At 44.9% G+C, this 26,535-nt stretch overlaps 1 protein-coding gene across 26 annotated transcripts in view; it reads left to right on the forward strand.

Annotated features, from left to right (window-relative positions):
• RGS6 (regulator of G protein signaling 6) overlaps positions 1 to 26,535 on the forward strand; it is a 544,783-nt gene that overhangs the window by 436,701 nt on the left and 81,547 nt on the right. For all 26 annotated transcript variants that reach the window (XM_072761912.1, XM_072761919.1, XM_072761924.1 and 23 more), the window contains exons 4-8: positions 11,271 to 11,321; positions 14,252 to 14,358; positions 15,587 to 15,638; positions 21,628 to 21,692; positions 25,141 to 25,217. In XM_072761912.1, coding sequence (XP_072618013.1) covers positions 11,271 to 11,321; positions 14,252 to 14,358; positions 15,587 to 15,638; positions 21,628 to 21,692; positions 25,141 to 25,217 — 352 coding nt within the window. The remainder of the gene's footprint in view (positions 1 to 11,270; positions 11,322 to 14,251; positions 14,359 to 15,586; positions 15,639 to 21,627; positions 21,693 to 25,140; positions 25,218 to 26,535) is intronic.

Consider the following 26,535-nt stretch of genomic DNA (forward strand, 5'->3'; position numbering starts at 1 on the left):
AGGTAAAAATCATTCTGTCTTCAAAATTTGTTCTGAACCTAAACTTTTTGGTCATTTGTCAGGATTTTAGGGATGGGGTGTATTACAGGAGCAATGAGATATGACATATGGAATATCAGAGGGTGTATGTGAGCGTGTGAGTGCATGTGAGCATTAGGGCTTGTGTGCTCGAGTGTGTGTCGGCTCTGTATGGGTAGGGTGTATATGGGTGTGGATGTGTGTGTGTGTGTGTACAGCACGCACAGTCACTGGGAGGGATGGAGGGTGGGGATGGGGGGAGGGAAAGCTGGAATGAGAGCCTGAGGGAGTGAAGAGGAGGGAGCCAAGCCCCGCTAGCCTCAGGGTCCTCAGTCCCCACCCTCAATGTCTCTTACCTCAGGTAAGATGGGTCTGAACTGTAGACTTTTCTAAACTCCCCTCCATTCAGTGGCCACATCACTTTTCCCTCAAGTCCTTCAAAGGGCCCTGGCCCCTTACTCATCTGCTTGAAGGAGAAAAGCAGTCAGGGATTTCAGAAGGCAAGAGTGGGGCAGGAAAGGCGGGTGGTGGGCCAGCTCCCGTCTGGGTGCAGCCCCATGTCACAGTGATGGCCAGGCAGTGAGTGCCATTCTGTTGGCCTCCTGGTTATCCGGGTCCTGGCCTATCAGCAAGTGCAGGACATACAGGCCTCTGACCAGCTCCTGTCACTCTGGCCACTGCTTGTGTTTGGTGCCAACGCCTCCCTGCTACCAGACAGCCCAGCTCTCTCCTTCAGCACTCAAGGCTGTCAATCCTGGTGGAGTCAAGGGAGAGGGCTCCTGCGAAGGCAAGATAACAGCAGACCCCAGAGAATCCAAAGCCGCTGGCCCTCCCCTGAAAGGTGGGGAGGCAAGGAGATGACGGGGGCTATGCTGCTCCCCTTCTGGGTTCAGGGGGGTGTCACTGGCAGCGGAGATCCAGGGGCTGCAGACCCAGCAGGGTTCACGGCCACCCTGGCAGTGGCCATGAGGCTCAGGTTGAGAACAGAACAGAGGGAAAGGCCAACATCCTTATGCTGGGAAAACATGAGATCATTCCTCAGCAACTCTGAGATCATTTTCCTTTAGCTCTTCAGCCTGGTTCTTTTTCTGATTCATGCTTGAATCTCAGCCTTTACTGTCTCGCCACGGTGCTTTGCATGTAAGGGATGCCAGCGCATGCTGGTGACATTTGCCCTCCTAGGACTCTTCCTTTTCACAGAAACTTGCTATTAATCCACCTTGACCTCAGCATAAATGTTCGATGTTCCAGGAGCCATTCATGTGGTTGCTTCAGGCTGCTGTGGGAGACTCCTGGGTTCTGCATCCAAGACTCCCTTTTAGCCAGCCTTTTCTCACATTTCCCATGGATCCCAAACACCTGCTTCCTGATGCTGGTTGGCCAGAACACTCCCAGTCTGTGGCCCCAGAGCACCCCACAGATACTCCAGTCAGAGTCCTTGAAGCACATTGGTGCCCCTTTTTGTTTTAAAGGCAGAGCTGTTTTATTCATCACAGCAGGTAGATGAAGGAAATGTTCCAGTCAGAGTAACAGCAATAATAATCATCAAGTCAACATGTACTCATCATTTGCTATGTGTGGAATGACACGATCAGCTCATGTCTACCCTCTCAGACTGTGTTTTTTTCATATCTTATAGAAACTGAAGCTTATAATTTCAGGGCAAGACACATCCCCAAAGTCACAGAGCTGGTGGAAGGGGGCACCTGGATTCACACCCAGGCCACTTGCCCCCTCAGCTGCTCTTATGGGAGAAGCCAGCCTAGAGCTGGGCCACAGCTGAGCTAGAGGTCTCGGATGGGTCCTCCTGATGTTTTGCCTCAAGAACTTAAAGTGGACCTGGGAATGAATCCCCTGCTGATAGAGAAGACCCCACTCCAAGTTTGAAAGGGTGGGCTCATCCATCTGAACAAAACAAAACAGAGAAGCTTGGAAGAGCCGTACTAGAACACACTGTGAACTCTCTGGAGGGCCTGTAGCATAGGCCTGGGGAAGAGTGGGGAAATGATGTAGGAAAGATGTTAGGATTCGAAGCTGATGGCCAAGAAAAAATTCTTGAGACATCTTTGGTGCAAAAAGGTGGTTTTATTAAAGCAGGGGGACAGGACCCATGGGCAGAAAGAGCTGCACCAGGGTTATGAGGAGTAGCCCATGATAGACTTTCAAGTTGGGAGGGGGATTAGGAAGAGCACAAGTGTCTGAGGAATTTTGTAAGCAAGGTTTCCAAGACCTTGAGGGGGGTAGCTACTGTTGGGAAAATATAATTTATTATTGTCTAATAAAACCTTAGCCATGAGACCCTTCAGATGTGTATCGGTGGGTCACATTCTTCGGGGATGATTGCCAACATGTATCTTGCGGGGTAGAGATAAAAGAAGTTTCCAAAGGAATCTTTATATGTTAAAGTAGACTCACAAGATCCTGGGGGTCAGGCTAAGGCCTTTTGACCTTAGCAAAGTATCAACATCAAAACAGCTGAGCCCCTAGAGGAAGGTCACTCTGCCTGTCTCCAGGACTAGTTGATGGGCTGTAGGTAGTAAGGAAATTTAATAATTTCTCTTCTGCCTTTGTCTCCCACATCAGAAAGAGGCTGGATTCCAGGTTAAGGATCTTCCCCCTGGGAGATCTGCTCCAGATTCCAGTTTGGGCAGATGGAGGGTCTGCATTGGTTGTAGGTAAAAAGTAGACTCGGATGATGTCTATTCTGTTGCCTCATCTTAATCATCATAACAATGTAAGGTGGATTCTGTGATCAACCTCATTTTGCAGGCAAACTGGGGCTCTGCGTGATGGAGTTACTCATCCAAGGTGATGCTCCTGCAAGGGCAGAGTCAGGCCTTGAACCTAGGTCCATCTAATTACAAAAATTCACTCCACTAGACTGGAGCTGTTCTTTGACAAAGCCTAGAGGCAGGCTCCCAGGGATCGGAGCCAGAATTAGTGCAAAACTGATAAAATATTTGCTTACAAACCTGTGTGTCCCTGGCTCTGCTTGAACCCTGGCTTGCTCACACTCCCTGCTGTGCACTCCTCGTCCATCCCAAGGTGGTGGCAGATGTCCAGTGCCCTTTACAACTTGAAACCTTAAAGCATGCTGCTGAACTGGATCAGTATAATTGCTATAATAGTGTGGACGGATGGATCGCATTCCAGATAAGTGACTACAGCCTGTGGACCTGGGCATCATAAAGGCAAGATCTTCCCCCCTGCTCTCCTCAAGAAAGGCTTAGGCCCACAGATTAACTTAAATATAAATTCATGTGTTCCTAGACCACATTGCAGATTCAAAATTTGCACAAAGGAGGTGACCATTGGACAATGCTGGGAGGCAACGTAGCCCTGACACCTGCCAGCCACAGAGGCCCCTCCAGCCCACCCCAGAACCTCCGCGGAACACTCAGCCGCCCCCAGAACATTTGTAATGCTCTCCATTGGGTGCTGCGGGAGGCCTGGCATTAGCTCACTTCTCTCCTGGAGCCTCCAGTCTGCTTTTGGATGGAGCTGAAGGCACGCCTCTGTGGCCACCACCCTCAGGGATCAGAGGCTACACCCCCTGTGGCCATATCCTCCATTTCCCTGCACCAAAGCCCAATCAGTATAACCATGTTCAGCCTTCTCTTTAATAAGCTGATTGTGAAGCTAAATCCTGAGTGCTCCCCACCTCCCCTGGATGCTTTTGATTGACAAAACTAATCTCTCCTCCACCCCCACGCCTGCCGCCACCGCATCCTCTTGCAAATCATGTACTCGGCTGCTGACAATTAGATATAAGGCCTGGGATTGGGACACAGGAGGGTTATGAGGTTATGAATCAATCGTGGGGGCTTGGGTGAGATAACAAACCAGGGGCCCATCTCAGACACCTCACCGCAACCCTCAGAGCCTCCTGGTTGATTTATGAGTTGGTAATAACCTCGCCTGGTCTCCTGCCCCCTATTATTTTTCATAATGCACAGGGAAGCTTTAAATTTGAGAGAATGGGGAAACACAGAATCAGAGCAAGGAGGCTGGGCTGGGGGGGTGGGGGGAAGGGCCCACCAGGGGGTTCCCAGCAGCTGGTCCTCTTTCCTGCTGTGTGGGTCTTGGGTCACAGAGGGGCGCGGTGGCCACACACCCAGGCAGGTCAGCAAGCTGATTTGCCTGGCCTAGAAGACCCCAGGGAGGTGGCCCTGACAGGCCCTGGTTTAGGAGTGGGTATGGTGGTCATATGTGGGTACCACTGGGTTCAAAATTATATTTGACATGTCTGGGTTTAATTCCTCCAACCTGTTCAAAACCAAGTCAGACTCTGCAGAAGCCTCCCTGTGAAGAAGGGAGAATCACACACTGGATCAAAGCCAGTCAAAGGCGGTTTGAACTCTGCAGTCTGGAAGCCAGTGGAGTGAGCGGAGAGCCAGGCGGAGAGCTGGGAGGGGGATGGTGGCTGTCAGCCCCAAAGGAGAGAGGCGAAGACCGCCTTTCCTGTGCTCACTGTCCTCTTGAGTGACCACCAGTGTTGCATAAAGAAAAGAAGAAGGCTTCGGGTTGCTGCCTAATATTTTTTTCAAGTGTTCATTTGTTGAGCTTTCTCTATACAAAAGAAGATGTGACTTTTGAAAGATAACAATGTCCATAGTTAAAAAACCCCAAAACTTTCACCTAAAGCAGTGGTTGCAAAATGCCCATCCACAGTGGATGGGCATTTTGATACTGGTTTCTGATGAGTTTTTCATGGGCCACAAAAATTGAGAGAAATGTTTAAAATGTAATGAATATGTGCATATGGATGGGTATATATTACATAATGTATACTTGGATACAATCATTGCTCAGTGAGCATTTATTAAACCCCAACTCCATACCAGGTCTTCACGTGGTGCCAGAGATAGGACAGTATGACGAGTCTGCTGGCCCGGAGCAATAGTTTAGAGAGTGTTAGGAGTTGAGTTGTGTCTTCCCAAATGTTGGTATGTTAAAGTCCTAACCTCCAATATCTCAGAATGTGACCTCGTTTGGACATAGGGTTATTTCAGATGTAATGAGTTAACGTGAACTAGTTAGGGTGGGCCCTAATCCCTTATGACAGGTGTCCCTCTAAAAAGGAAAAGTTGGATGCAGAGGCACGCACGCAGGGGGAAGGCCACGCAAAGATGAAGACAGAGATCGGGGTGATGCGTTTGCAAGCCAGCGAACATCAAAGACTACCTGCAGAAGGGAGGAGACAGGCCTGGAACAGAGTAGACTCTCCCTCACTGCTCTCAGATGAACCAACCCAGCCAACACCCCAGTCTCAGGCTCTGGCCTCCAGAACTGTGAACCAATCAATTTCTGCTCTTTGAGCCACTCAGTTTGTGGTACTTTGTTGCAGAAGCCCTAGGAAACTAATACAGATGGGAGAGGCAGACGATCAAATAATCACATCATGATGTCTAATTCCAAATGGAGGGCAGCCCCGGTGGCCCAGTGGTTTAGCGCTGCCTTCAGCCCAGGGTGTGATCCTGGGGACCCAGGATCAAGTCCCATGTCAGGATCCCTGCATGGAGCCTGCTTCTCCCTCTGCCTGTGTCTCTGCCTCTGTCTCTGTGTCTCTCATGAATAAATAAATAAAATCTTAAAAAATAATAATAATTCCAAATGGAGAAGGAACCCCATTCTCTGCAAGTGAAAGAGAACTTGACCTTGTTTGGCAGTGAAGGCTTTCCTGAGGATGTTAGGGCCAAAGGACACACAGGAGTCAGCTAGAGGTGGGGTGGACTGGAGAAAGGAGAAAGCATTACTAGCCCACAGAATAGCTTATGCAAAGGCCCTGCAGCAGGATAGATCATGGTGCATCCCGGGAGTGGAAAGGTAGCCCATGAGGCAGAAGGGGAGAGAAGAGAGAGGAAGAGGATGTGGGATGTCAGGGACCAGCGCACGCAGAAGAATGATGCTCAGTTCGTTATACTGGACTGAATTGCAGTGGGGTGAGTACACATGCTCTGCCTTCCACTATCGAAAATTCCTAGTTGCTGCTGCTTCTCTGGGACGTGCGGATCACGTGATTAGACACCTGGCTCCAAGACACGGTCCCTAGGCACAGACTCTATCCATGGCTAATGTGTGCTAATGCTTACTCTGTCCGGGCACTGCGCTGGCGTCGCACGTACAGCACTTCCTTGGATACCTGATCTTCCTTTACCCTCTAAGCAGGTGGTATTTACCCCCTGTTGACCCATGAAGAAATGCAGGTTGAGGTGGAGGGAGGTTCAGGGACCTGCCCAGGGTCACGCAGTGTGTCAGTGATGCAGCGTGAACTCAATCTGGCTTTAGAAACACCGTGCCTTATTGCTTCATATACTTGGTAAACAAGCATCTATCTGTGAAATTTGCCACACTTTTCCTTGGAAAAACTCAAACCCATTGACCAAACACTACTCCTCAAAAGGCCACTAAATTTGTCATGCCACATAGTTCTTCCTCCTGACACTCCTTCTGTCTTCCTGCCAGCTAGTCACTGTGTCCAAAGCCCTAAAGTTTAACATCTCCTCTTAAGTAAGTTCAGCTTTCCCTGCTGGCTAATTGTTGCATTGTGTGTGTGTGTGTGTGTGTGTGTGTGTGTGTGTGTTTTAAAGATTTATTTGTTTGTTTGAGAAGGGGGAGGGGCAGAGGGAGAGGGAAAAAGAGAATCTCAACAGATTCCCCACTGAGCATAGAGCCCAACATGGAGGCTTAGGAGTGGAAAAGGCACTCAGGGAAAAGGCAGCTTTGAGTCATGCCTTCATTGTTCTCTGCCCTTTCCCTGGAGGGCAGGAAATGCCCAGGGCCCAGGGGCAGCAGGAGGCCTCTCCAAGTTCCCCTCACCCTCTCTACCTCGTGTCTGCAACCTGATTCCCCACATTCTCTCCACGCCTGGTCTCAGAGGCCTCCATGTCCCTCTCTGTTCTTTGGAATGAAAAGTATTTTTCTTGGTGCCTAAGCCACATATTAATGTTCTGTGAACTCCAAATAATAAGTACATGTAAAGAAGAGAAGTTTCGGGATCCCTGGGTGGCTCAGTGGTTTAGCGCCTGCCTTCGGCCCAGGGCGTGATCCTGGAGATGCGGGATCGAGTCCCACATCAGGTTCCATGCATGGAGCCTGCTTCTCTCACTGCCTGTGTCTCTGCCTCTCTCTCTCTCTCATGAATAAATAAATAAAATCTTTAAAAAAAAAGAATAGAAATTTCCTATAATTTGACCCTCCTCCCTCTCCAAGATCACCTGAACAGTTTAAATATTCTTCCAGAATTTTCCTTCTCAGTATCCATATATGTCTGTACATATGTAATTAATAGGATACAAATGTAAATATGTCTTTTCTGTTGTAAAAACGTCATTAAATTTTTTTTAAAGATTTATTTGTTTATTTATTTATGATAGACATAGAGAGAGAGAGAGAGAGAGGCAGAGACACAGGCAGAGGGAGAAGCAGGCTCCATGCAGGGAGCCCAACGCAGGACTTGATCCCGGGACTACAGGATCGCGCCCTGGGCCAAAGGCAGACGCTAAACTGCTGAGCTGCCCAGGGATCCCCCGTCATTTAAAAAATTTTTAAATGTCATTTTAAATACACACTGTTCTTGATCTGTTTTTTTCATTTAATACAGTAGGTGTTCAATAAATATGTATTGTATGGACAAGCCATAATTAATTATTCAATACCCTACTTGAGAACCTTTGCGTTATGTCCAAATACCCTCCCAATACACATGCTTATATGTGAAAGATATAATTAAAGTACTTGCATACAACACATATAGAAACATAAATCATACCTGTATATAATAAATGTATACTTCAGTATACTAACAAACCATGCATGCTATGCAGGAGAGTTTCAGGTGCCCTCTGATGTTGTTCATGGAAATCCCTGGAATATATGTGAATTATATTATCCTCAAAAAGAAAACTTTCAGCCAAGTGTTTTAGAACCGTTGGGGATAAAGGGTGGCTATTCTGCATTTGTCCCTAATGTTTCTACACTGACTTTAAAGCCTTGGTAGGGCAGCTAGACTAAGATAAGAACCGAATCCAACAGTGGTAACAAAGGACAACAATTAATTTGAGAGAGAATAGAAAAATAATCCACTTCAAATTCTTTTTAGAATAGGAGGGAAAGAATGTTTGGGGGCCAGAGGGGAAAAGGAAGAAAGAAAGAGAAAAAAGAAGAAAGATCTTTCTCCTGACGGTTGTTTGCACAATTCTCGCCTGATTCTGCAGTGTAATAATTGTAGGTCTTTTAAAGGACATAATATTATGACAGATTTCCCTCCCTTACTTGTTCCCGGGGCTGACATGCAACATTTACTTCCTGCCACAAGGCTGGAAGCCGGCCCCTCCTGGGTTAGTCCGAGGAAGCCTAAAATACCCCACACCCAAGATGAACGAGAATGTCCAGCACCCAAGGGGTTGTCATGTTCGCTGAAGGCCACCACGCAGGCCGCAGTGGGTGAGGGACAGTGGGGATGTGGCTACCACTGCAAACAGGGCAGTGGCCCAGGACTGCCAGGGGCTTGAGGACAGTCACACCAGTCGCCAGATGAAGACCCTGACTGTTACAGTGGCTGCATCAGGGCAAGAAATCCAGGTCTATGGTCCCCACATTGCCAGGTAGAAAAGGAAAGAGGATTTTGTGACTTTCCCTTCTTTACCAAAAAAAAAAAAGAAGAAGAAGAAGAAGAAGGTGGGGGTGGCTTAAATGTGATCCTTAAGCTCTGTGAATGCAAACCAGGGCCTGGTGGACTGGGGAGAACAATTAGGCCAGACACTGAGCGCAGAAAACCAAAAGGGGGTAGAAATCTAGACAATGGTGCTGAAGTCTCGGGTGGGGTGGACGGGGGAGCGGATATGATAGCAAGGAAGGAGTTTCAATGTGAATGAATACTAATTAGTGACATGGATATTAATGATGACAGTAATTAACAGGGGAAAGGAAGGGCTGTCATTGTCCCAGGGTGAGTAATCAATCTTGGCAGGTGATAAATAATGGTTCAGCAAGCTCAGCAGAAAGATAATCCGCCTGCCCGGGGGAGAGCTGTTGCTGATGCTGGAAACCTATCCGTTTCCAGGCAACCCACAAAAAAGAACTATTTTTCTTTTGAGGAAAAAAACAGGTTAGAGTCTCTCCCCCACCCCCAACTTGGGATTACAGTTCTTATTTGATTTCTGCTTTGTTCTTCATTTCCTAGGACAAATGTTGAACTTGTATAATTTGGAGGAGATGGACACACACACACAAGCACACACAGACAGACTCTCCTTTCTCTCAAAGAATGTGAATGAATAGGAGTGGTTTTGATCCAAAGTTTAGCTCACAGATGCCATCCGGGAGCAAGAGCGGGGAAAAGCTTAGAAGTTCTGCTTTTGAGGTTGAAATGGGGGGAACTTGCTGGGCTGTGTCAGTGGAGGCTGGTCCCGGGGGAGCACAGAAGGAGTAGGATGGCGCCCTGGTTGTCTACTGAGCAGGGTTCATTCTCCCTCCAGAGAGCCAGAGAGAAACAGGTCTGTGTTGCTCTCACCTCTGGCAACCAGTCAAATTTCTGAGAAACTTTATTTCTGGGAAAAAGAGCAATGCTCCCTAAAGACTTCTGGTAGCTCTTCATGTTTGCAGCTCGGAATATGTTCCAGGAGAGCTATGGGCAGACCCTCTCTCTCACACCAAGCCTCAGACCCATGCACGACAGGACTCAGACGTCTAGAAATGTTGCCCTTTTCAGGCTGCTTGCCATCAAGCATTCCATCCTGAGGTGACAAAGCCACCTTTGAAGATCTGCACTGGTTTAAAGTGAGATGGTTGAGTGAAAAGGTGAATTGACTGGGAGTTCAGAACCTTCCAGAAATTTGGACTCCTCGACTCCCACATTGGCTCTAGGCACGACATTTTCAAAGAGAGGCAAACAAAAGAAAACATATTCAGAGGATTGTGACCAGAATGGGAAGGGAGTCTAGGTCATGTCATGGGAGGAAATGGCTGAGGGACCCAGGCATGTTTCACCTCAGGGGGGTAAATTCAAGAAGACTGTTGATAGTATATTGGATGGACTCCCTCCAGAGCAAGAAGGTCTGGGTTTGTTTTTCTGTCATCAGAGGACAAATGTTAAGTCCAAGAGAGGAATTTAGAGAGGGTCATATCTCTGTTCAGAGAAATCAAAGATGATTTCACTGGGACAGGCTGACTAGGGGGGAACTGTGATTCCCAGGTAAGAGGGTTTTTCCCAGTGGAGATTATGGCACCTCCTGTCCAGGGTATTATGGATGGGACTCCAGTATTGGCAAGAATTGGCATACGCAAGCTTTAGAAGTCCTTTCCAACTCTTACAATTTTATGTTAGTTAAGGTTGGACTCGATGTCAAAACAGATAAATCCCAACTTCTAGGGCTTAACACAACAAAGTTTTTGTTTTTTGTTTTTTGTTTGTTTGTTTGTTTTGTTTTGTTTTGTTTTTTTAAATCAAGTCAGAGCCTAAAATGGGCATCAATTTTTGTGGTTGTTCAGGAGCCCAGGCTCCTTCCACATTGCAGCTCTGTCCTCCCCTGGGTTCTTGGGGTTCTCTCCATTCAGCCAGCAGATAGAGAATGAAAGGCTCAAATGGGAGTTTTCATGGTCCAGGACTACAAGGGGTATACGTCATTTCCAGCCATAATACATTCAATCTATACCTAAATGTAGAATAGTCTAGAAATGTAATGTAGTAACCTAAGGGTTAGAGGAGAGAGGTTTTGGTGAATAGAAATTTCTCCCCAGAAATAAGGTCATTTTCATTTAAAATAGTCCCATGCCAGAAAAAAAATTAGAGGTTTTTTTTTGTTTGTTTGTTTTTAAGGACCTGTAAGGTCACCTTTGTTGGTCAGGCCTTGTCAGTTAGGATAGGATGCTGAAGAGACCTCCTCCCTCAGGAAATATCCTGAGAGCCAGGTGTGATAAAATTTCACCTCACCTGTCTTGGGGAAGTCATTGAAATCTGTATTTGCAGGAAGTCCCCTGTAGATACTCCCTAGAAGTATGGACACAAGATCATCCTGAGTCATCAGAAGTGGATTTTTTTTTTTTTTTTTTTTTTTGGAAACAAATAGGATGGTGACTATGGAAGTATCCCAGTAGATAGACATTGTTAGTTAGGAATGAAAAATCATCAATATTACCTAGCTCTGTGGGCATGTGCTAGTTGGAATTAGGACTTTCTTAGGTAACCATGTTTCTTCTGCCACAGGATAAGCATCATGACGTCTTCAGTTCAAAGTGCTTTATCGTTTCAGGTACTGACATTGTGCAGTGGCTTATGAAGAACCTTTCCATCGAGGACCCAGGTACTTGACCCTGACCATCCTCCATGGTATTGAGGGACATCCCACAAACAAATTCTAAACCAGATTCTCCTATCTTCCTGAGAACTAGGCTTATAAATGTGAATCCCAAGATATGGAATCACTCTATTTGCAAATAAAATTAATTTATTTTCTTGACTGAATATCTATCTTTAAATCTAAATCACCCTTTGAGGAAATGAGCAATTATTTAGAGTGCCAAAGAGCCCAATACAATAACATGTGAAATGAGATGAATTCTCGTTAGCCACAGCAATTAAAGATAAGTTGTAGAGCTATCACAGAACAGCCTTCTAGAGCCAGCTCTTAAAATTAGATTGCTTGATCCACAATTAAGATGTTTAATTATTTGCTAAGACTCCTTCTGTTTTCTGCTTCTACAAGAAGTGAAAGAATGATTTTTTTTCCAACCTTAATTGTGCATTTCAATTAGGAAAACCTTACCAGAAAAACAACAACAAAACCCTGGCCAATAAAACAGTTTCCAAATCTGTCCTCCCACCAGAAAATAAGTAGTAAAATTTATTTTCACAGCATAATTAGAAAATGAGGAGTTTCAGAAAAATGAAAATTGCACATAAGTAAATCTTACTATCTGTGTTAGTTAATATTTTTCAGAGTTTATTATACACTTCCTGTTTTGACTGAGTATCCTTGATGCCTGAAGGTCATATTTATAAATATCCATTAATGTGTTCTTATGTTCTTGGGGATTAAACCTATCTACCCCAAATTAAATAGCTTCCAGTGGCTATGCTTTCTAAAGATTTTTTTTAATACCCTTTCTAGGCATCTGGCCTTCAGCTGTGATTCCTTCCTGGGGTCACTATGTCAGCTCAGGAATTCCTATATTTTAATCTGATGCTCCCAATATACTATTGACTATGAAACAATATAATTTAACAATATAATTTACACAGAGTTCAATTAAATACAGTTGCCAGAAATCTGAGTGCACAAAAGCAGGTCACTAATGGAAGCGACACTAGCCTTTTTCACCATCATGATTAATGGTTACTTCCATGACTAGTGAAAATTCTTAATTCTAGTCAAGCTCTTAATCCACAGGGAGAACCCATGAATTCAAATCCTTTTAAGGAAAGAGCCCGAATTAACTACGCCATGTGTTTCCCTCATGCAGACTGGACTTCCAATTGTCCACTTGTAAAAACTGGACTGATACATGTCTATGGGTTTAGTTACATGTATGTAAAGCCAATGTTTCTTTGTTATAATGCTAAGCCTAAGGAGTCCTTTTCTTCAAGGTGGTCTCTTCTCTTCCAGTTGCACTGTTTTCTTTACCCTTCTATGATTCTCATTGTATTCCTGGCACATACTTTATTATGATCATTAGTAGCAGTAGCAGTATTGTGAGAGCCCTGAGCCAGTGAGTGGTAGAGGAATAGGCTTTAGGAGACCTCTGGCCCTCACCTGAGAAGCTTCTCTGAAAGGTCATGAATAATAAGGATCATATCTCTAAAGGTCTCTTATACTCAAATGGGCTTTAGGAGGATATCAAGTTTTTGGGAACTGTTTGGGCTTCTGAAAAAAAATGGATGAACAGGAGGAGATAAGATCAATTCACCAACTAGGAAAACAAGTGTGGAAATGAGGCAAATCAAGGCATTGGGAAGCCAGGCACATCCAGCGTCTGCCCCTCCTTCCCCATTTCCTCCCCATCTGCCATATATCTAAGCAAAACCACAAAGGATGAAGTGAGAGTTCTAGCTCCTACATTGGCGACATGAAAGTCGCCTTCTTACCAGATTTTGTTCTCTCTTCCCTGTGGAAGAAGCAGCTGCCAGTGATGAAACTCTTCTTTTGCTGGACCCATGATTCTTGAAGCATGTAGACTTTAAAAAGCAATCTGGTCATCACTAAGCAAATAAAATACAACTTCATTCATTCTGATTCCACAAGCTATTTCCCAAGGATAGGTGGTTCTAACTAAGCAAAACACTTGGATTATATACAACCCCTTGAGAAGTTTGCAGGACAAAACAAAGCACTTTAAAAAATTCAGAGCTAATGAAAATAAATAATGTCTGGAGTCTCCCTAAGTGTATCAGTAATTTCCACATCCAAAAATTAGTTTTTACCAGTAAGAGTAATTTTATATTTGGGAAAGATTATCGTGCATGGTAGACCCATTTAGATTTGTTACTTTTTCCTTAACTCTGCTCAGAATAAATGTAAATTCTTAACTGTGTGACTCGATTTATGCCCGGTACAAAGTAACAAAAACAATGGGTTAATTGTGGCAAAAATATAAATATTTCTGTCAGGTTGGTCTCCCTATGCCACTGCCCACTCTAGTGCCCTTTCTCCAATCTCATAAGAAAGTGAGGTTTTACTCTGTGTCCATAAGAGAAGGGCAATGCTCTCCTCCTCTCCGGTGGGACTGTCATATTGGGGAATGTAATGTGAGTCCAGAGTCTCTCTGGGCAGTGAGGCCGTGTGCTCGTTGCCGGGGATGATAAAAATGATGAAACTACGAAGATGAATCAGGACTGCCAGCACCTACTGAGCACCAGGCCCTGCTAAGCACCTGCATGAAACATACCCTTTGGGCAGTACAGGTGTGTATGTGCCCAAGCCCACGCTCTTAACTGTGAAGCTACTTTCTTCTGGAAGTCTTGGGGGAAGTTAAGCAATGTCAGATTCTCAGAGCTGGAACCCAGATGGGGCCTGGACATATGTTGACCCTTCCCAACCCCACTCCCCGCCTCCAACCCAGTACATTTATATCAAAGGTTATCAATCAATCATGCAGTTATCTGGGGGTAAGGACAGCTGGCTTCCAGTTGCCTGACTTACGATCCAGCTAAGGAGCCCTGCACTCTGACAGCTTGCTAAATACTCCTCTCTCTCTCTCTCTCTCTCTCTCTCTCTCTCCCCCCCTGTCCATACAGTTGAAGCAATACACTTGGGAAGCCTTATAGCTGCCCAGGGCTACATCTTTCCAATCTCAGACCACGTTCTCACCATGAAGGATGATGGCACCTTTTACCGTTTCCAGGTAGGCCTGCCAGCTCAACCCCCTGAAGAACGTTCTCTAATCATCTGATCTCAGATTAGAACTACCTACAAAACTGAGAGTATTTAAGGGAGCAACCCTTACCTCCCCCCAGCACTGGGAAGGCCAAACAAGCTTTTATTTGGGCCATTTGTTGGTGGATGGGGTTGGATTTTCCCCATATTTCCTCATTAATTCTGAATAGCAAACTTCTGGGAGGTAAATATCACCCAGTTGACAGCTGAGAACACTGAGGAGGTGCTCTGAGGATTAATAAGTCTGGGAGGTGGCCTTGATTTGAGCATAGGTCAGCCCAATGGCAAAGACTTCAATCTTTCTACTCTGGCATACTGTTTTCCTAGTGTGCAGTTTCTATCTGCTGCCTAACCCTTCCCACTGATTTTCCTCTCCTTTTCTCAGATCCTGTCCTAGAAGGAATTGAGGCAGAGGATAAGGGGTTGTGTCAAGGTCAACACCAAGGGGTTTGAAGTGGAGTTTTTCAGATAGAACCAAAGGGTATCCTAGTCTGCTCTAGCTACTATAGCAAAATACCACAGACTGGGTGGCTTAAGCAACAGAAATTTATTTCTTACAGTTCCACAGGCTAGAAGTCCAGGATCAAGGTTCCAGAAGGTTCCGTCTGTGGTGAGAGCTCTCATCTGGACTTTCGGGCAGCCACTTCTCACTGTGTCCTCTCAGTGAAACCCTGCCTGAAAGAGACAGAGAGAAAATGAGTTCTCTAGCAATTCCTCTTATAAGGACACTAACCCTGTGGGGTCAGGTCACCACCCTTGTAACCTCATTTAACCTTAACTACTTCCTTACTCCAAATACAGCCACGCTGCAGACTAGGGCCTCCACATATCAGTTTTAGGTGGACACAATTCAAAGGGATAAAAGGAACTTGGAGCTTACATCCCCGTAAACTGTGCTCATCTTACTTCTACTGTCTTAGGATAAAATATCTTTGCTGTGTAAACTAAGTCTCTCATTTTTGCATTTATTTTGCTCACCTTGGATTTCATTTCTCAATACTGAGATTAAAATGTTGACAACCTCAGCTGCATTAAGAATGGGAGAAGAGGGTGGTGTCAGCACAAAGGAAACAGGGGCGGGGCGTGTCACTAGGAGGGTTCCTCACTGGGGGCTGGAGAGGGTAGATCCTGGCTCCAGACAGAGGAGAACAGGGGCTGCCATTCCCTTGAGTCCTGACATTGGTGCTCTTTTGCAGGCCCCATACTTTTGGCCTTCGAACTGCTGGGAGCCTGAAAACACCGACTACGGTGAGCAGTGAAGAAGTGTCACTTCTGGGAGTGTGGAAGACAAATGCCTGGTGTCTGGGTGACTACCACGCAGGGAGGAGGGGTCGCTATCCTGCTTAATCCTTTTCATACCGTTGACATGTAATATGCTCCCTGTTCCACATAATGAAGAAAGGCAGTGCACACCGACAGTTGCAGCCTCTGGAAGGGAATGGGGGAAGGGAAGAAAAGTTTTATCAAGCTGGCCAACATGCTCATTCCAGGGAGCCATGGAGAACCAAGATAGTGGCTGCTGACCAGTCCTTTCTGGGGCAGAGTTTCAGGAAGGGCTGGATCAAGGGGCCACCTCCTCCTTGGTCTTTCTATTCTCATAGCCTTGTTGAGACTTACTAATAATTCATTGGTGGTTTTGATAGTTAGAAGTTAGGGGGAAAGGGAGACAGACCAGAGAGGAGTGTACAGAAGTTACCCTGGACTAGGAAAATAAGAGTGGCTGAAGTTGGGAGCTTGGCAAGAACAGAGTTACTTCTGTCCAGGCAGATATCTGTCAGACTCTTACCACATAATCTCCATGAGACTCTTTAATATTTCCACATGCCCACCCTCTAAAGAAGTTATATTGTCTCCATACTCCAGATAAAGAACTTGAGGCTCAGAGAGGCCACACCCTCACACTTATCACCTTGTATTCTACTTATCTGGATGTCCAGTCAGTCGTAAGCTCCAGGCAGGTACTGGGCCTCCCTGTTCATTCTTTTTTTTTTTAATTTTTATTTATTTATGATAGTCACAGAGAGAGAGAGAGACAGAGACAGAGACATAGGCAGAGGGAGAAGCAGGCTCCATGCACCGGGAGCCCGACGTGGGATTCAATCCCGGGTCTCCAGGATCGCGCCCTGGGCCAAAGGCAGGTGCTACACTGCTGTGCCACCCAGGGATCCCCCTCCCTGTTCATTCTTATGCTCCCCAGTGCAAAGTGCATGGCTGAGGTTTAGTTGGCACTTTGTAAATAGTTGCTGACAGTTCTGGTTCTTTCTTAAAGGTGGTTAACAGACACTCAATAGAAACATCAGAATTGGAACTCAGATCTGAATGGCTTCCAGGCCCATGCTCCTTTCATGGCCTGTCCTTTTGCACAGCATCCTTGTCACTGACTTCGATGCTAAGGCAATCCACAGTGGCTCTCCTTGGGACTGGGGCACTTGGTGAGACACACAGCTTCTCCCGAGGTACTTTGGAGGATTGCTTGCACAGGAAGGCAGAGGCAGCTGAAGAGTATGGAGGGAGGTGTGCAGCTGGGTAGTGTTCAGGGAAGCCTGTCCAGGAGACCTTGAGATAAGTTAGATTGGCTTACTCCCAACACCAGCAGGTGGGAGCGATGCCAAGGATGGGGTGTGGATGACTCATGGCTTGTAAGGCGACAGTTGTTGTTTTCAGGTCTGAAGGACGGCCATCATGCAGGGGTCTCTGCAGCTATCTGCAGGTACTACAGTGGGTCTCCCTGGAACTGGGCTGTACTCTAAATGATGTGATAAGTGGATAAGCAAAGCTTCCAACTCAAAATCAGAGCCACATTTGGCTATTCACAAAACAAGTTCTTCTGGGGCTGAGGTACTGCTCACAAAAGCCAAACTGGAAATTTGAGTAATTGTAGCTCAGATCCATGCAGCAGCCCATGTGCCCTTGTGAATGTAAAATCCAATATTCTTACAGGCCATGAAGAGTGGGGGGAGGATGACAGGACCAGATAACTAGACCCTAGTAAGAGGAAGATACCTACTTGAATAGGTATAAAGCTATTTTTGAGTTATTCAGTTTCATAAAGCTTCAGTTATTGGAGTTATTGGGCACTGCGTACACCAGGGCATTAGTTCCTTTTCTCTACATGGCTTCTCCACATATGATTTCAGTTGTGCAGCCTGAACAAGGATAGAAATAACTATTTATATCAGACTCTCATTAAAACAAAATTATTTTGGCAAGTCGGATGGAGAAGTCAAGGTATGAGATGCAAAGGTACTCACCAGCATTTACAAAGCAATTTAGTCAGAAAATCAAAGTATTTACCAAGAGAGAATTTAGGACAGCAGCTCCAGGGTCAACTGGCTACACTAGCTGTGTGATCTTGGCAAGTTAATTAACCTCTCTGTGCCTCAGAAACTTCATGTGAAAATTAGAATAATAATAGTACTCATTTCCTAGTGTTATTTTGTTAAGATGAAATGCAATGCCTATTACGTTTGCTGTGTGACCCATGGTAAGGACTCAGTAGAAACCATGGTGATGGTTAGTATTACTACTACTAAAGTAATATTTGACAGTATTAGTTTTGTGATGACCCTCTTGCCAGAGAGGATGTGAAAGCAAAGCTTAGAACACAAAATAGGGGCAGCCCCGGTGGCTTAGTCATTTAGCGCCACCTTCGGCCCGGGGTGTGATCCTGGAGACCCGGGATTGAGTCCCACGTTGGGCTCCCTGCATGGAGCCTGCTTCTCCCTCTGCCTGTGTCTCTGCTTCTCTGTGTGTGTGTGTGTGTGTGTGTGTGTCTCTCATGAGTAAATAAATAAAATCTTAAAAAAAAAAAAAAAGAACTCAGAATAGGTATGATTTGGACTGATGAAAAACCAAAAACTTTCATTCATTCAACAAATCTTTACTGATCACCCACTCTGTGTCAGTTGCTATGGCACAGATTTGAATAAATCACAGTCTTATCATGTAAGCATTCGAGGCTGGGGGAGGAATCATTGTGGGAAGGAAGAGAGTGAGGAGGAGTCTGATCTGAGTATTCAGAGGTTTCATGTTGATGAAGAATGACTGAGAAAGTTGAATTGTTTGGGAGGGGCAGTTTATCAAAAAGCCTTTGGAGCCCGGAAGAGACATTTAGAATGGATGTAGCAGCCTTAGGGAGTCTCAACAATGAGGAATGACCTGAAAACATTCCCTCATCTGTAAAATGAGGATAATCATAGAACCCACCTCATAGGGTTATTATGAGGACTGAGTAAGTGAACATTTAGAAAGTCTCTAGAATAGCACCTGACATTCAATGAGCTTCATGTAGGTGGTAGGGGCTGTTATGGTGATATTCCAACATGTAAAACACTACTTGGCACATAAGGGGCACTCAGTAAATGTTTAAATGGGTGAATGAATGAATAAATGAATGAGTATATAGGGCAGTGAATGTCATTATGGGAAAAGCTATGAACTAGACATCAGTTCTAAATCCACCTCTGCCACTAACCGGCCTATGGGTAAATCACTTCACCTCTCTGGGCCTTTGGTTTTCCCATCTGGCCATAAGGGACCTGTGCTTGATGGTTACCAAGGTTACTTCCAATGCTAAAATCCCATTGTATCAAAAAAGCAATTCAAGGGTATGAGAAGCACAGAGACATACATATTAAGGCAAACTTTGAAAAGGGAGTCTGCTCTTTAAGTACATTGAAATAGGAGTAGGTCAATATTTTTATTGTTTAGTTGCACATGTAGTATACAAATCTGTTCACTTCAAAAATTTTTAATGTTTTCTATTTTTATCAAGGTGAGATGTGATGAGCTTGAAATGGCAGTGGGTCATCCAAATGAGATGCCAGGAGGTAGGATTGCCAGGTGTGAGGGCAAGGAGACAAAGATTTTCCAATGAGAAATTAAATATCTGAGAAAAACCAACATCTGAGCTTAAAGTGAGTCTCCCAGATGCCCTGTGATAGGACTGGTTGTCATTACCAGTGGCCATTTGATTGCTTAGGCATTAGAGCAAGCATGGTTGAAGGCGCCATAATAGTACAGACAAACCCCAAGTTCTATACCAAGGAAAGTTTGATTTAACAGCTACAACCTACCTACCTAGTTGTGGTGAAGAGACTCCTTAACATATGGCATTAGCCCCAGGGAAAGCAAGCTGAAAGCATGTGACCAGGTAGCTCAAAGTCATCAGGAAGGGTACCAGCTTTGCATTCCATGCACGGTATTTTACTTTACAACCTAGCTGGCCCATTTTGACCCAGATGAGTTAGATATTTCTCAGGATGATTCTGCTTAAATGAAGTCCATAGCCCAGCCTGGGTTAGACTTTCTTGAGTCTTACATTTATCCAGTACAAAATACTGTTTGGGACAGCATTATCAAAGCAGCTTTCACCTCCACTGAGCTGCTCTGCTCCTGGGTCCACAAGGCCAGTGTGGTAGGGATGGTGACAGGCTCCTCTTTAGTAGCCCCCAATTCCACAGGCTGCATACATGGTGGTCCAAGAGAGTGAAGGAGGTAATTTGTAATAGAGCAGATGCCCCTTCATCAGACATTATGGAGAGTTATGGCTGCCTGGTTCTTTGGAAAAGCTGGTAAGTGGAGGGTTATGAAAAAGAGATACATTCCTACTATAATCACTTCATATCAACCAAAGCTAAACAAAGATACAATCTTTTGACAGGTTTATGAGATGGACCAAAGACTCTCATCGATTATGGGCCCTAGTAATTTGAGTTTCTTTCTTAACTAAAGCACACTCAAAATAAACCACCCAGTTTTGCCATCTTTAAAGTGCATCAGGAATTTAAAACCACTTTTGAAGCAACCTGTATGTTTACCCCTTTCAGATTTTTAGTATTTTTCCTCATTTTTTTCAGTTATTTCACCTCCACCAAACTCATGAGCATTTGTCTTAGCCAACTCTTCTTTATCAAATTGTTGCAAACCATTCACCTGGGTCTTCATAGAAACAGCAATCTCTTTTCACATCAGTTTCATCAGTGATATATGATATATAGTGAACATACAGTATTAAAATAACAGGTGTGTCTGATATAGACAGATTTGAGAGCAAACACAACTGACTCTCATCCACATATAACTCAACTGGCATGAGCGGAAGCATGAGCATGTCAGAGGAGGCTGCCAGCCATAAGGTGCAAGCATATTGTAAGCTGCCATGAGCACATTTTTCAGACCACATGAGGAGGTTGGTTGATCCAGCAAGGATTTGACCAGATCTCCTAGTATAACTAACTTGTCAAAACACAGGTCAGCCACAGGTCCTCTCTGACCCTCTCTCCTGGTCATCCCATTGGTCAATCATATTGTCTACTTGGCACTGGAGAAGGAAGGAGATATTGAAGAAGGAGACATAGGGAGAGGAAGAGGAAGTGGTGAAGTCAGGTTTCAGGAAGAATCCTCTGGCAACTGAGGGCCAAGAACCCTTCCTTAGCTTGGGAAGAGAGACCCAAACTGTCCACCCTTTCCATTGTTCATTCACTCCACCTGGCAGTCCAACACTGATGCTAGGTATAGGGATTCAGGCTGAGAAGGACACAGCTTCTGCCCTTGAAGAGCCCTCGGCCCAGAGCCAGGGACAGTCTAGTAAACCCGTAATTATGGTGCACTGGAATTAAGTTCCATCGGTGAGAATTGGTAGATGCCATCTGGAACACAGAGCTAGGTCTTCCAAGATTAATAGAAGGTTACCAGAGAGAGGAAAAGAAGAGGGAAGTGGAAACTTTCATGCAGAGAACACACAGGTGGAAGAGTGGAACTGAAAGGGGTTTGGTAGCCTCATATGCCCAAGTGAGGCAGGGAAGGAAGAGGTTGACAAGGTAAGCAACTGGATCTTAAAGAACCAAGCATGCCACCATAAGGAGCCCAACCACTCTTCTGAGGTCACTGAGGAAACAATGCAGAGAGTGTAGGCAGGAAGGTAACATGACCATATTTGTAAAAGGTGACCCTGGTGGGGGATGCTTGGAGTGAAACAGAGTGAGGAGGGTGAAAGGGAGCAGTCAAGACTTGGAAGATGGAGTCCTCATCTGATCCTGACCTGCTGGAAGATTCCTGGACATTAGGTGTTATGGCTTCCACATGGAAGCATATCCTGCACAGATCAGGGCTGGGCACACAGGGAACACTGGCTGGATGGCTGGGTGAATGAGTGGATGGACAGACGGTTGGATGGATTTGTGATGCCACCACACTGCTAGTTTTGCACATGTTGTAATTTCTCTTCTTCCGTCAGCCATCTATCTCTGTAAGAGGACAATGCAGAATAAAGCAAGGCTGGAGCTGGCAGATTATGAAGCAGTAAGTATGGTTGTATTTCAGCTTTGGTGTGGGTGGAGAATAAAACCCTATCTGCAGCTCTGTTTCTGCTTCTATTTTTCCTTTTTTCTTTCCCTAGTCCCTTTCAGGCAGTGGAAAGGAAGTCCCTTTTATTTCCCCTCCTTTGTTCTCACCTCTTCTTACCATGCAATAAAATTGCATCTTTATTTAAAGAGCTCTCAAAACTCAGCAATAAGAAAACAAACAGCTCAAAAATGAGCAATGAACCTGAAAAGACATTTCACCAAAGAGGGCAATAAGGATGACAAATAAACACATTAAGAGATGTTCAACATCATTAGCCGTTAGGGAAATAAAGATTAAGTCCATGGTAAGATATCACTTTACAGACCCATGAGAGTAGCTAAAATAAAAAGTCTTGGAAATGCCAAGTGGGAATGCAAAATGGCACAGCCACTCTGGAAAAATGGTTTGGCAGTTTCTTACAAAGTTAAACGTACACTTCCCATATACCCAAGCTGTCTGGCTCCTAGGTATATACCCCAGAGAAGTCAGAACTTCTGTTCACACAAAAATCTGGGTAGAGCAGCTCTGTTTGTGATAAGCAAAAGCTGAAAACAACCCAAATGTGCTTTAAGAGGTAAATGGTGAAATAAACATTGCTATGTCCATTCAGTGGACTCCTCCTCTGTGGTGAAAAGGAGTGAATTATTGATCCACATGACCACTTGGATAAGTATTTAAGACATTACATTGAATAAAAGAAGCCAGTCTCAAAAGATTACAAACTGCATGATGCCATTTATGTGACATTCTCTTAAATACAAAACGGTATTAGGTTTTGTATTTAAAACCTGTAACCTGTTACACGTGGGGGTAAGATGTGGCTACAAAGAGACAGCACAGGGAGTTTTCTGGGGGTGATAGAACTATTCTGTATCCTGACAGTAGTGGTGGTTCCAGGAATCTAATCTATACATGTGTTAAAATGCATAGAGCTGTACGCAAAAAGGAAAAATAAAGGAGCCATATGAGAATTTTTAGAACTTACTATATGATAATTTTTGATTGGATCTTTAAACCCAACTCCCCTGTTCTTGGCCATAGAATCTAAGGACCAAATTCAATCCAGAAGATAAGATCCATATCAGATGAAGTATATGCATTCCCAGTTTTCCTCCTGCACCACCTTCTTTCACAAAACGTGATTCCTGCAAAACTTGGAGGTCCTGCCACCCTCATACCCATTCCCATTTAGCAGGGCCAAGGCACCGAGGACTCAAAGACTCAGATAATTTTTTAAATATTTCAAATTTATGATTGCAGAATCTTTCCCCCAAACCAAACTTTCTATGGATCACAGAGAATCTGGGAAATTGGCCAGATTTTCATGTACCTCCAGAAGGCATGGAAGCTGCTGAGCCATAAAAATAAATGACTAAAGCACTGGCAGCTAGGGGGAGAGGCAGCACTGGGGACAGTGATGAGTACTTCCTTGATAATCCAGCATTAATAGGACTTCCATCCGGATCCTTCCTTCCAAACGTCCCTCTTGTGCTGCCTCAGTTTTCCTTCCATATTAAGTGTAAGGCCCACTGCATCAGACTGTCACTGCTAGGTACCTGTGCATGAGCCAGTGGGAAATAGTCCCTCCAGGACTATTGACCTAGGGCCCCAGGACCTGGCCAGTGTGCTTATCAATGGGAGCCATTAAACATAAATATGTGGGAACATTATGATCTTCCCAAGCAAATCCTAGCAAGGCTGTTCTGTGGATCTGAGCATCCTGGGCACCCAGTTCCTGTCCCCATCAGCCCTCATGTGCCAGCCATCACCTCTCTTTCAGAATCTTCTATCCTACTTTTGTGCACACAGTGTGAAGTGCTACATCCCTCCCCTAACACGACCTACAGAAAGACCCAGCCTGCAGAAGTGTGGGTCCCCTCCACCCTGTGTCTCTCTTCCCCACATTTCCATGTTTTAGAAAAGGTCCTAAATAGAAAAAGAAGCATCAGCTCCTGATATATTTCCATTTTCTCTTCTGTTGCCATATAATGTTCTGCTTTAGCATTTGTAAAGAATATGGCATTAAGATGTTCTTTCAGGTTGAAGTTATGCCTAAAAGGGGGTTAGAAAATTTTAAAAGTATTTTGTTTTCAAAATTCAGTAATTTTATTAATTTTTTTCTGACGATACATTCTCTTTGTAAAATCAAAACTTCAAACAGCAAAGAAAGGAGATGAAAGAACCTGCAATTCTTCTCCCCTAACCTTTCTTCTGTACATACATTTTTTTCCTTGACATAAAAACTTAAATCATACCCTGAACATTATTCTGTAAGCCACGTTTTCCCCAATCATGTGCTGTAAGTATATTGAGAATCTTTCCATGTCAGTAATAATAATCTAGATTATTGGTTTTGATGACTGCCTAGTATTCCATGGTATGACTGTGCATAATTTATATAACTGCTCCCTAATTGACTGATGTATAGGCATTGCCAGCTTTGCTTCCTAGAGCAGCAGAAGAATCAAAGGAACAGGGTTTTTTGAGGTACTCGTATACCGAGCCTCGGTAATAACTGAGTTTAGGTGTGTTGATCTTCAACTGAAGCTCCTTTTATATTAATAATCCACTAATGAGGGTAATCAATTAGCGTTGGCATGAGCTCTATGAAAATACATAGCATAATGTGGGCTCTGTCCTGCATTCCATCAGAATTAGGTGGGTCATTAGGGGACCTGTCAAACACCAGCACCCACCCCTCACTGTCCTATTATGCCACCTGGTAAGCCTACAGACTTAGAGAAAAGGCTTCTCCCCTCTTTCTCTAAAGGCAACCCTACATGCCTTTTCTTTCTTTCTTTCTTTCTTTCTTTCTTTCTTTCTTTCTTTCTTTCTGTTTTTGGGTTTTCCTTTCATGAACATTACAAATATAGACACTCCTTTTTCTCTTGCTTTTGAATCCAAACTTTCAAAGGCATGAATGCCAGGTCATCAGCGTTTTCCTTTCCTGCCACTTTCCCAGGCCCCTGCTTGCTGGAAAAGGAGTCATGGAAATCCATACTTGCTTTTGCTCTCAGAAATGTCCAATAGCCTGCAAAGACCCCCCTCCCCATCCCTTCCCTAAATCCTGCATAAGTAGCCACAAACCCTTCTCCCTATCTTTAGCGGTCTTGATGACAAGCAATATATGAGTGGTGTTATAAAATACACAAGAGAAGAGGAATCAGGTGAACCACAGAGACTTTGGATTTAATGGGTGTGTAAATGAATATTAATAGTTCTACTCTGTACAGCAGGGTCTGGCGCAAAATCACATTGGGTTCACAGCCAGTGGATTTAAAGTGGGGTGCTGCTGTTCTGTTGGGAGTAACCAAAATAGATGACTGCCTTGTAATAAGCATAGGTGTCGATGTGCAAACTTACAAAGATTAATGCCCTCTCGTTGATTTTCATTTCTCATTAGGAAAACTTAGCAAGACTCCAGAGGGCCTTTGCAAGGAAGTGGGAATTCATCTTTATGCAAGCAGAAGCACAAGTGAAGTAGGTGAACTTAACAGAGACCCTGGAAAAGAGAAAAGACTCTCTGGAATGTGGAGGTGGTGTGAGAGTGGTATTGCCAAGGCGGGGTTTCCTTCCATGGCGGGCCAACTATGGTCAATGCTGTCATCTTGCATGAGAGCAGCAGAGTAGAAATCAAGGCCTAGATGGATTAGTTTCATCTTTGTCATCAATGGCACTCTGAAATAACTTCAAAAGCAGGTGTTCTAGCAGCCAATGGGCTTGCTCCACAATGTAGAAATCTGGTTAGAAGATGTTCCTATTTCCTAAAGAGATTGCCAATGATCCTTCTGTGCTCAAGAGCTAAAAAACATCAGACCTCCTTTACCTGTAGGTATGGAGGTTTTGTCTTCATAGGAAAACATTTTGGAGCTTTAGGGAGCCAACTCTTCTCCCTTTCCCCCCAGAGGAGGGGTTCAGAACCAATCAAAATAAGGTGCAGAAGTCAGATGTTGGAAGCCAGTGTGTTTAAGATTATTACTGATAAAAGGCAGGTTATAGGGTGCAACTTTGGGTCTGTGACCACAGTTCTTTACCTGGAATTCAACTCGCCCATGCTGAGCAGAGCTGGATATCTGCAGAGCCCCCCACCCCGGGGTAGAGTTGAGCCCTGTAAGTTCACTGCATGCAGAGGACAGGCAACCTGAGGACAGGCTGACCCAGGGCCCAAAAAGGAACCACCCTAGCTTTCTTGATTTCTTCTTTCAGATCAACCAACAGGATTCAGGCCCTCTTTCTCCCCCCAGAGTACAGGAGATGCAGGAGATGAAAGTCTAGCTGGAGTGTTTGCCCCACACTTTTCCTTCCCAGGGAGTGTAGTGGAAATTTCTCCCTCTCTAAGGTAATATGAGAAGTGGCCAATAACTGTGCCTGCCCACAAGCGCGGTTGTCAACCAGACCCTTTCAATTCTAGGCAATGAGCTTGCTCAGGTTGGGTTCTCTCTTGCCCCTTCCAGCAATGATCTCTGATTTAGCTGGAGGTGTTAACGGAAGAAATAGGACAGAGGAGGGGATGAGAAAGGGATGCTGAGCTAGGCCAAGGTGAGCCTTTTTTCTCTGGGCACCGCTTGTCCCTGAACAGCATCTTCAAAGGACTCCCTCTGCCCTCTGGGCAGTGTTACAGCCCATCACCCAGCGCTGGGTCTCAGGCCATGTGGGTGAGCCTCCATCACAGGTGTGGTTGCAGTTGGAAATTACCCGAGGACTTTAGGTCCAGTGTCCAGCATGATTCTATTGCTCTTCCCCTCCCTCTGTAGTGTCTGCCTTTCCCCTCTGCCCATGACTCCACACCCCTGCAGAC

This window comes from Vulpes vulpes, chromosome 6 (genome assembly GCF_048418805.1).
Source record: "Vulpes vulpes isolate BD-2025 chromosome 6, VulVul3, whole genome shotgun sequence".
Classification (NCBI taxonomy): domain Eukaryota; kingdom Metazoa; phylum Chordata; class Mammalia; order Carnivora; family Canidae; genus Vulpes; species Vulpes vulpes.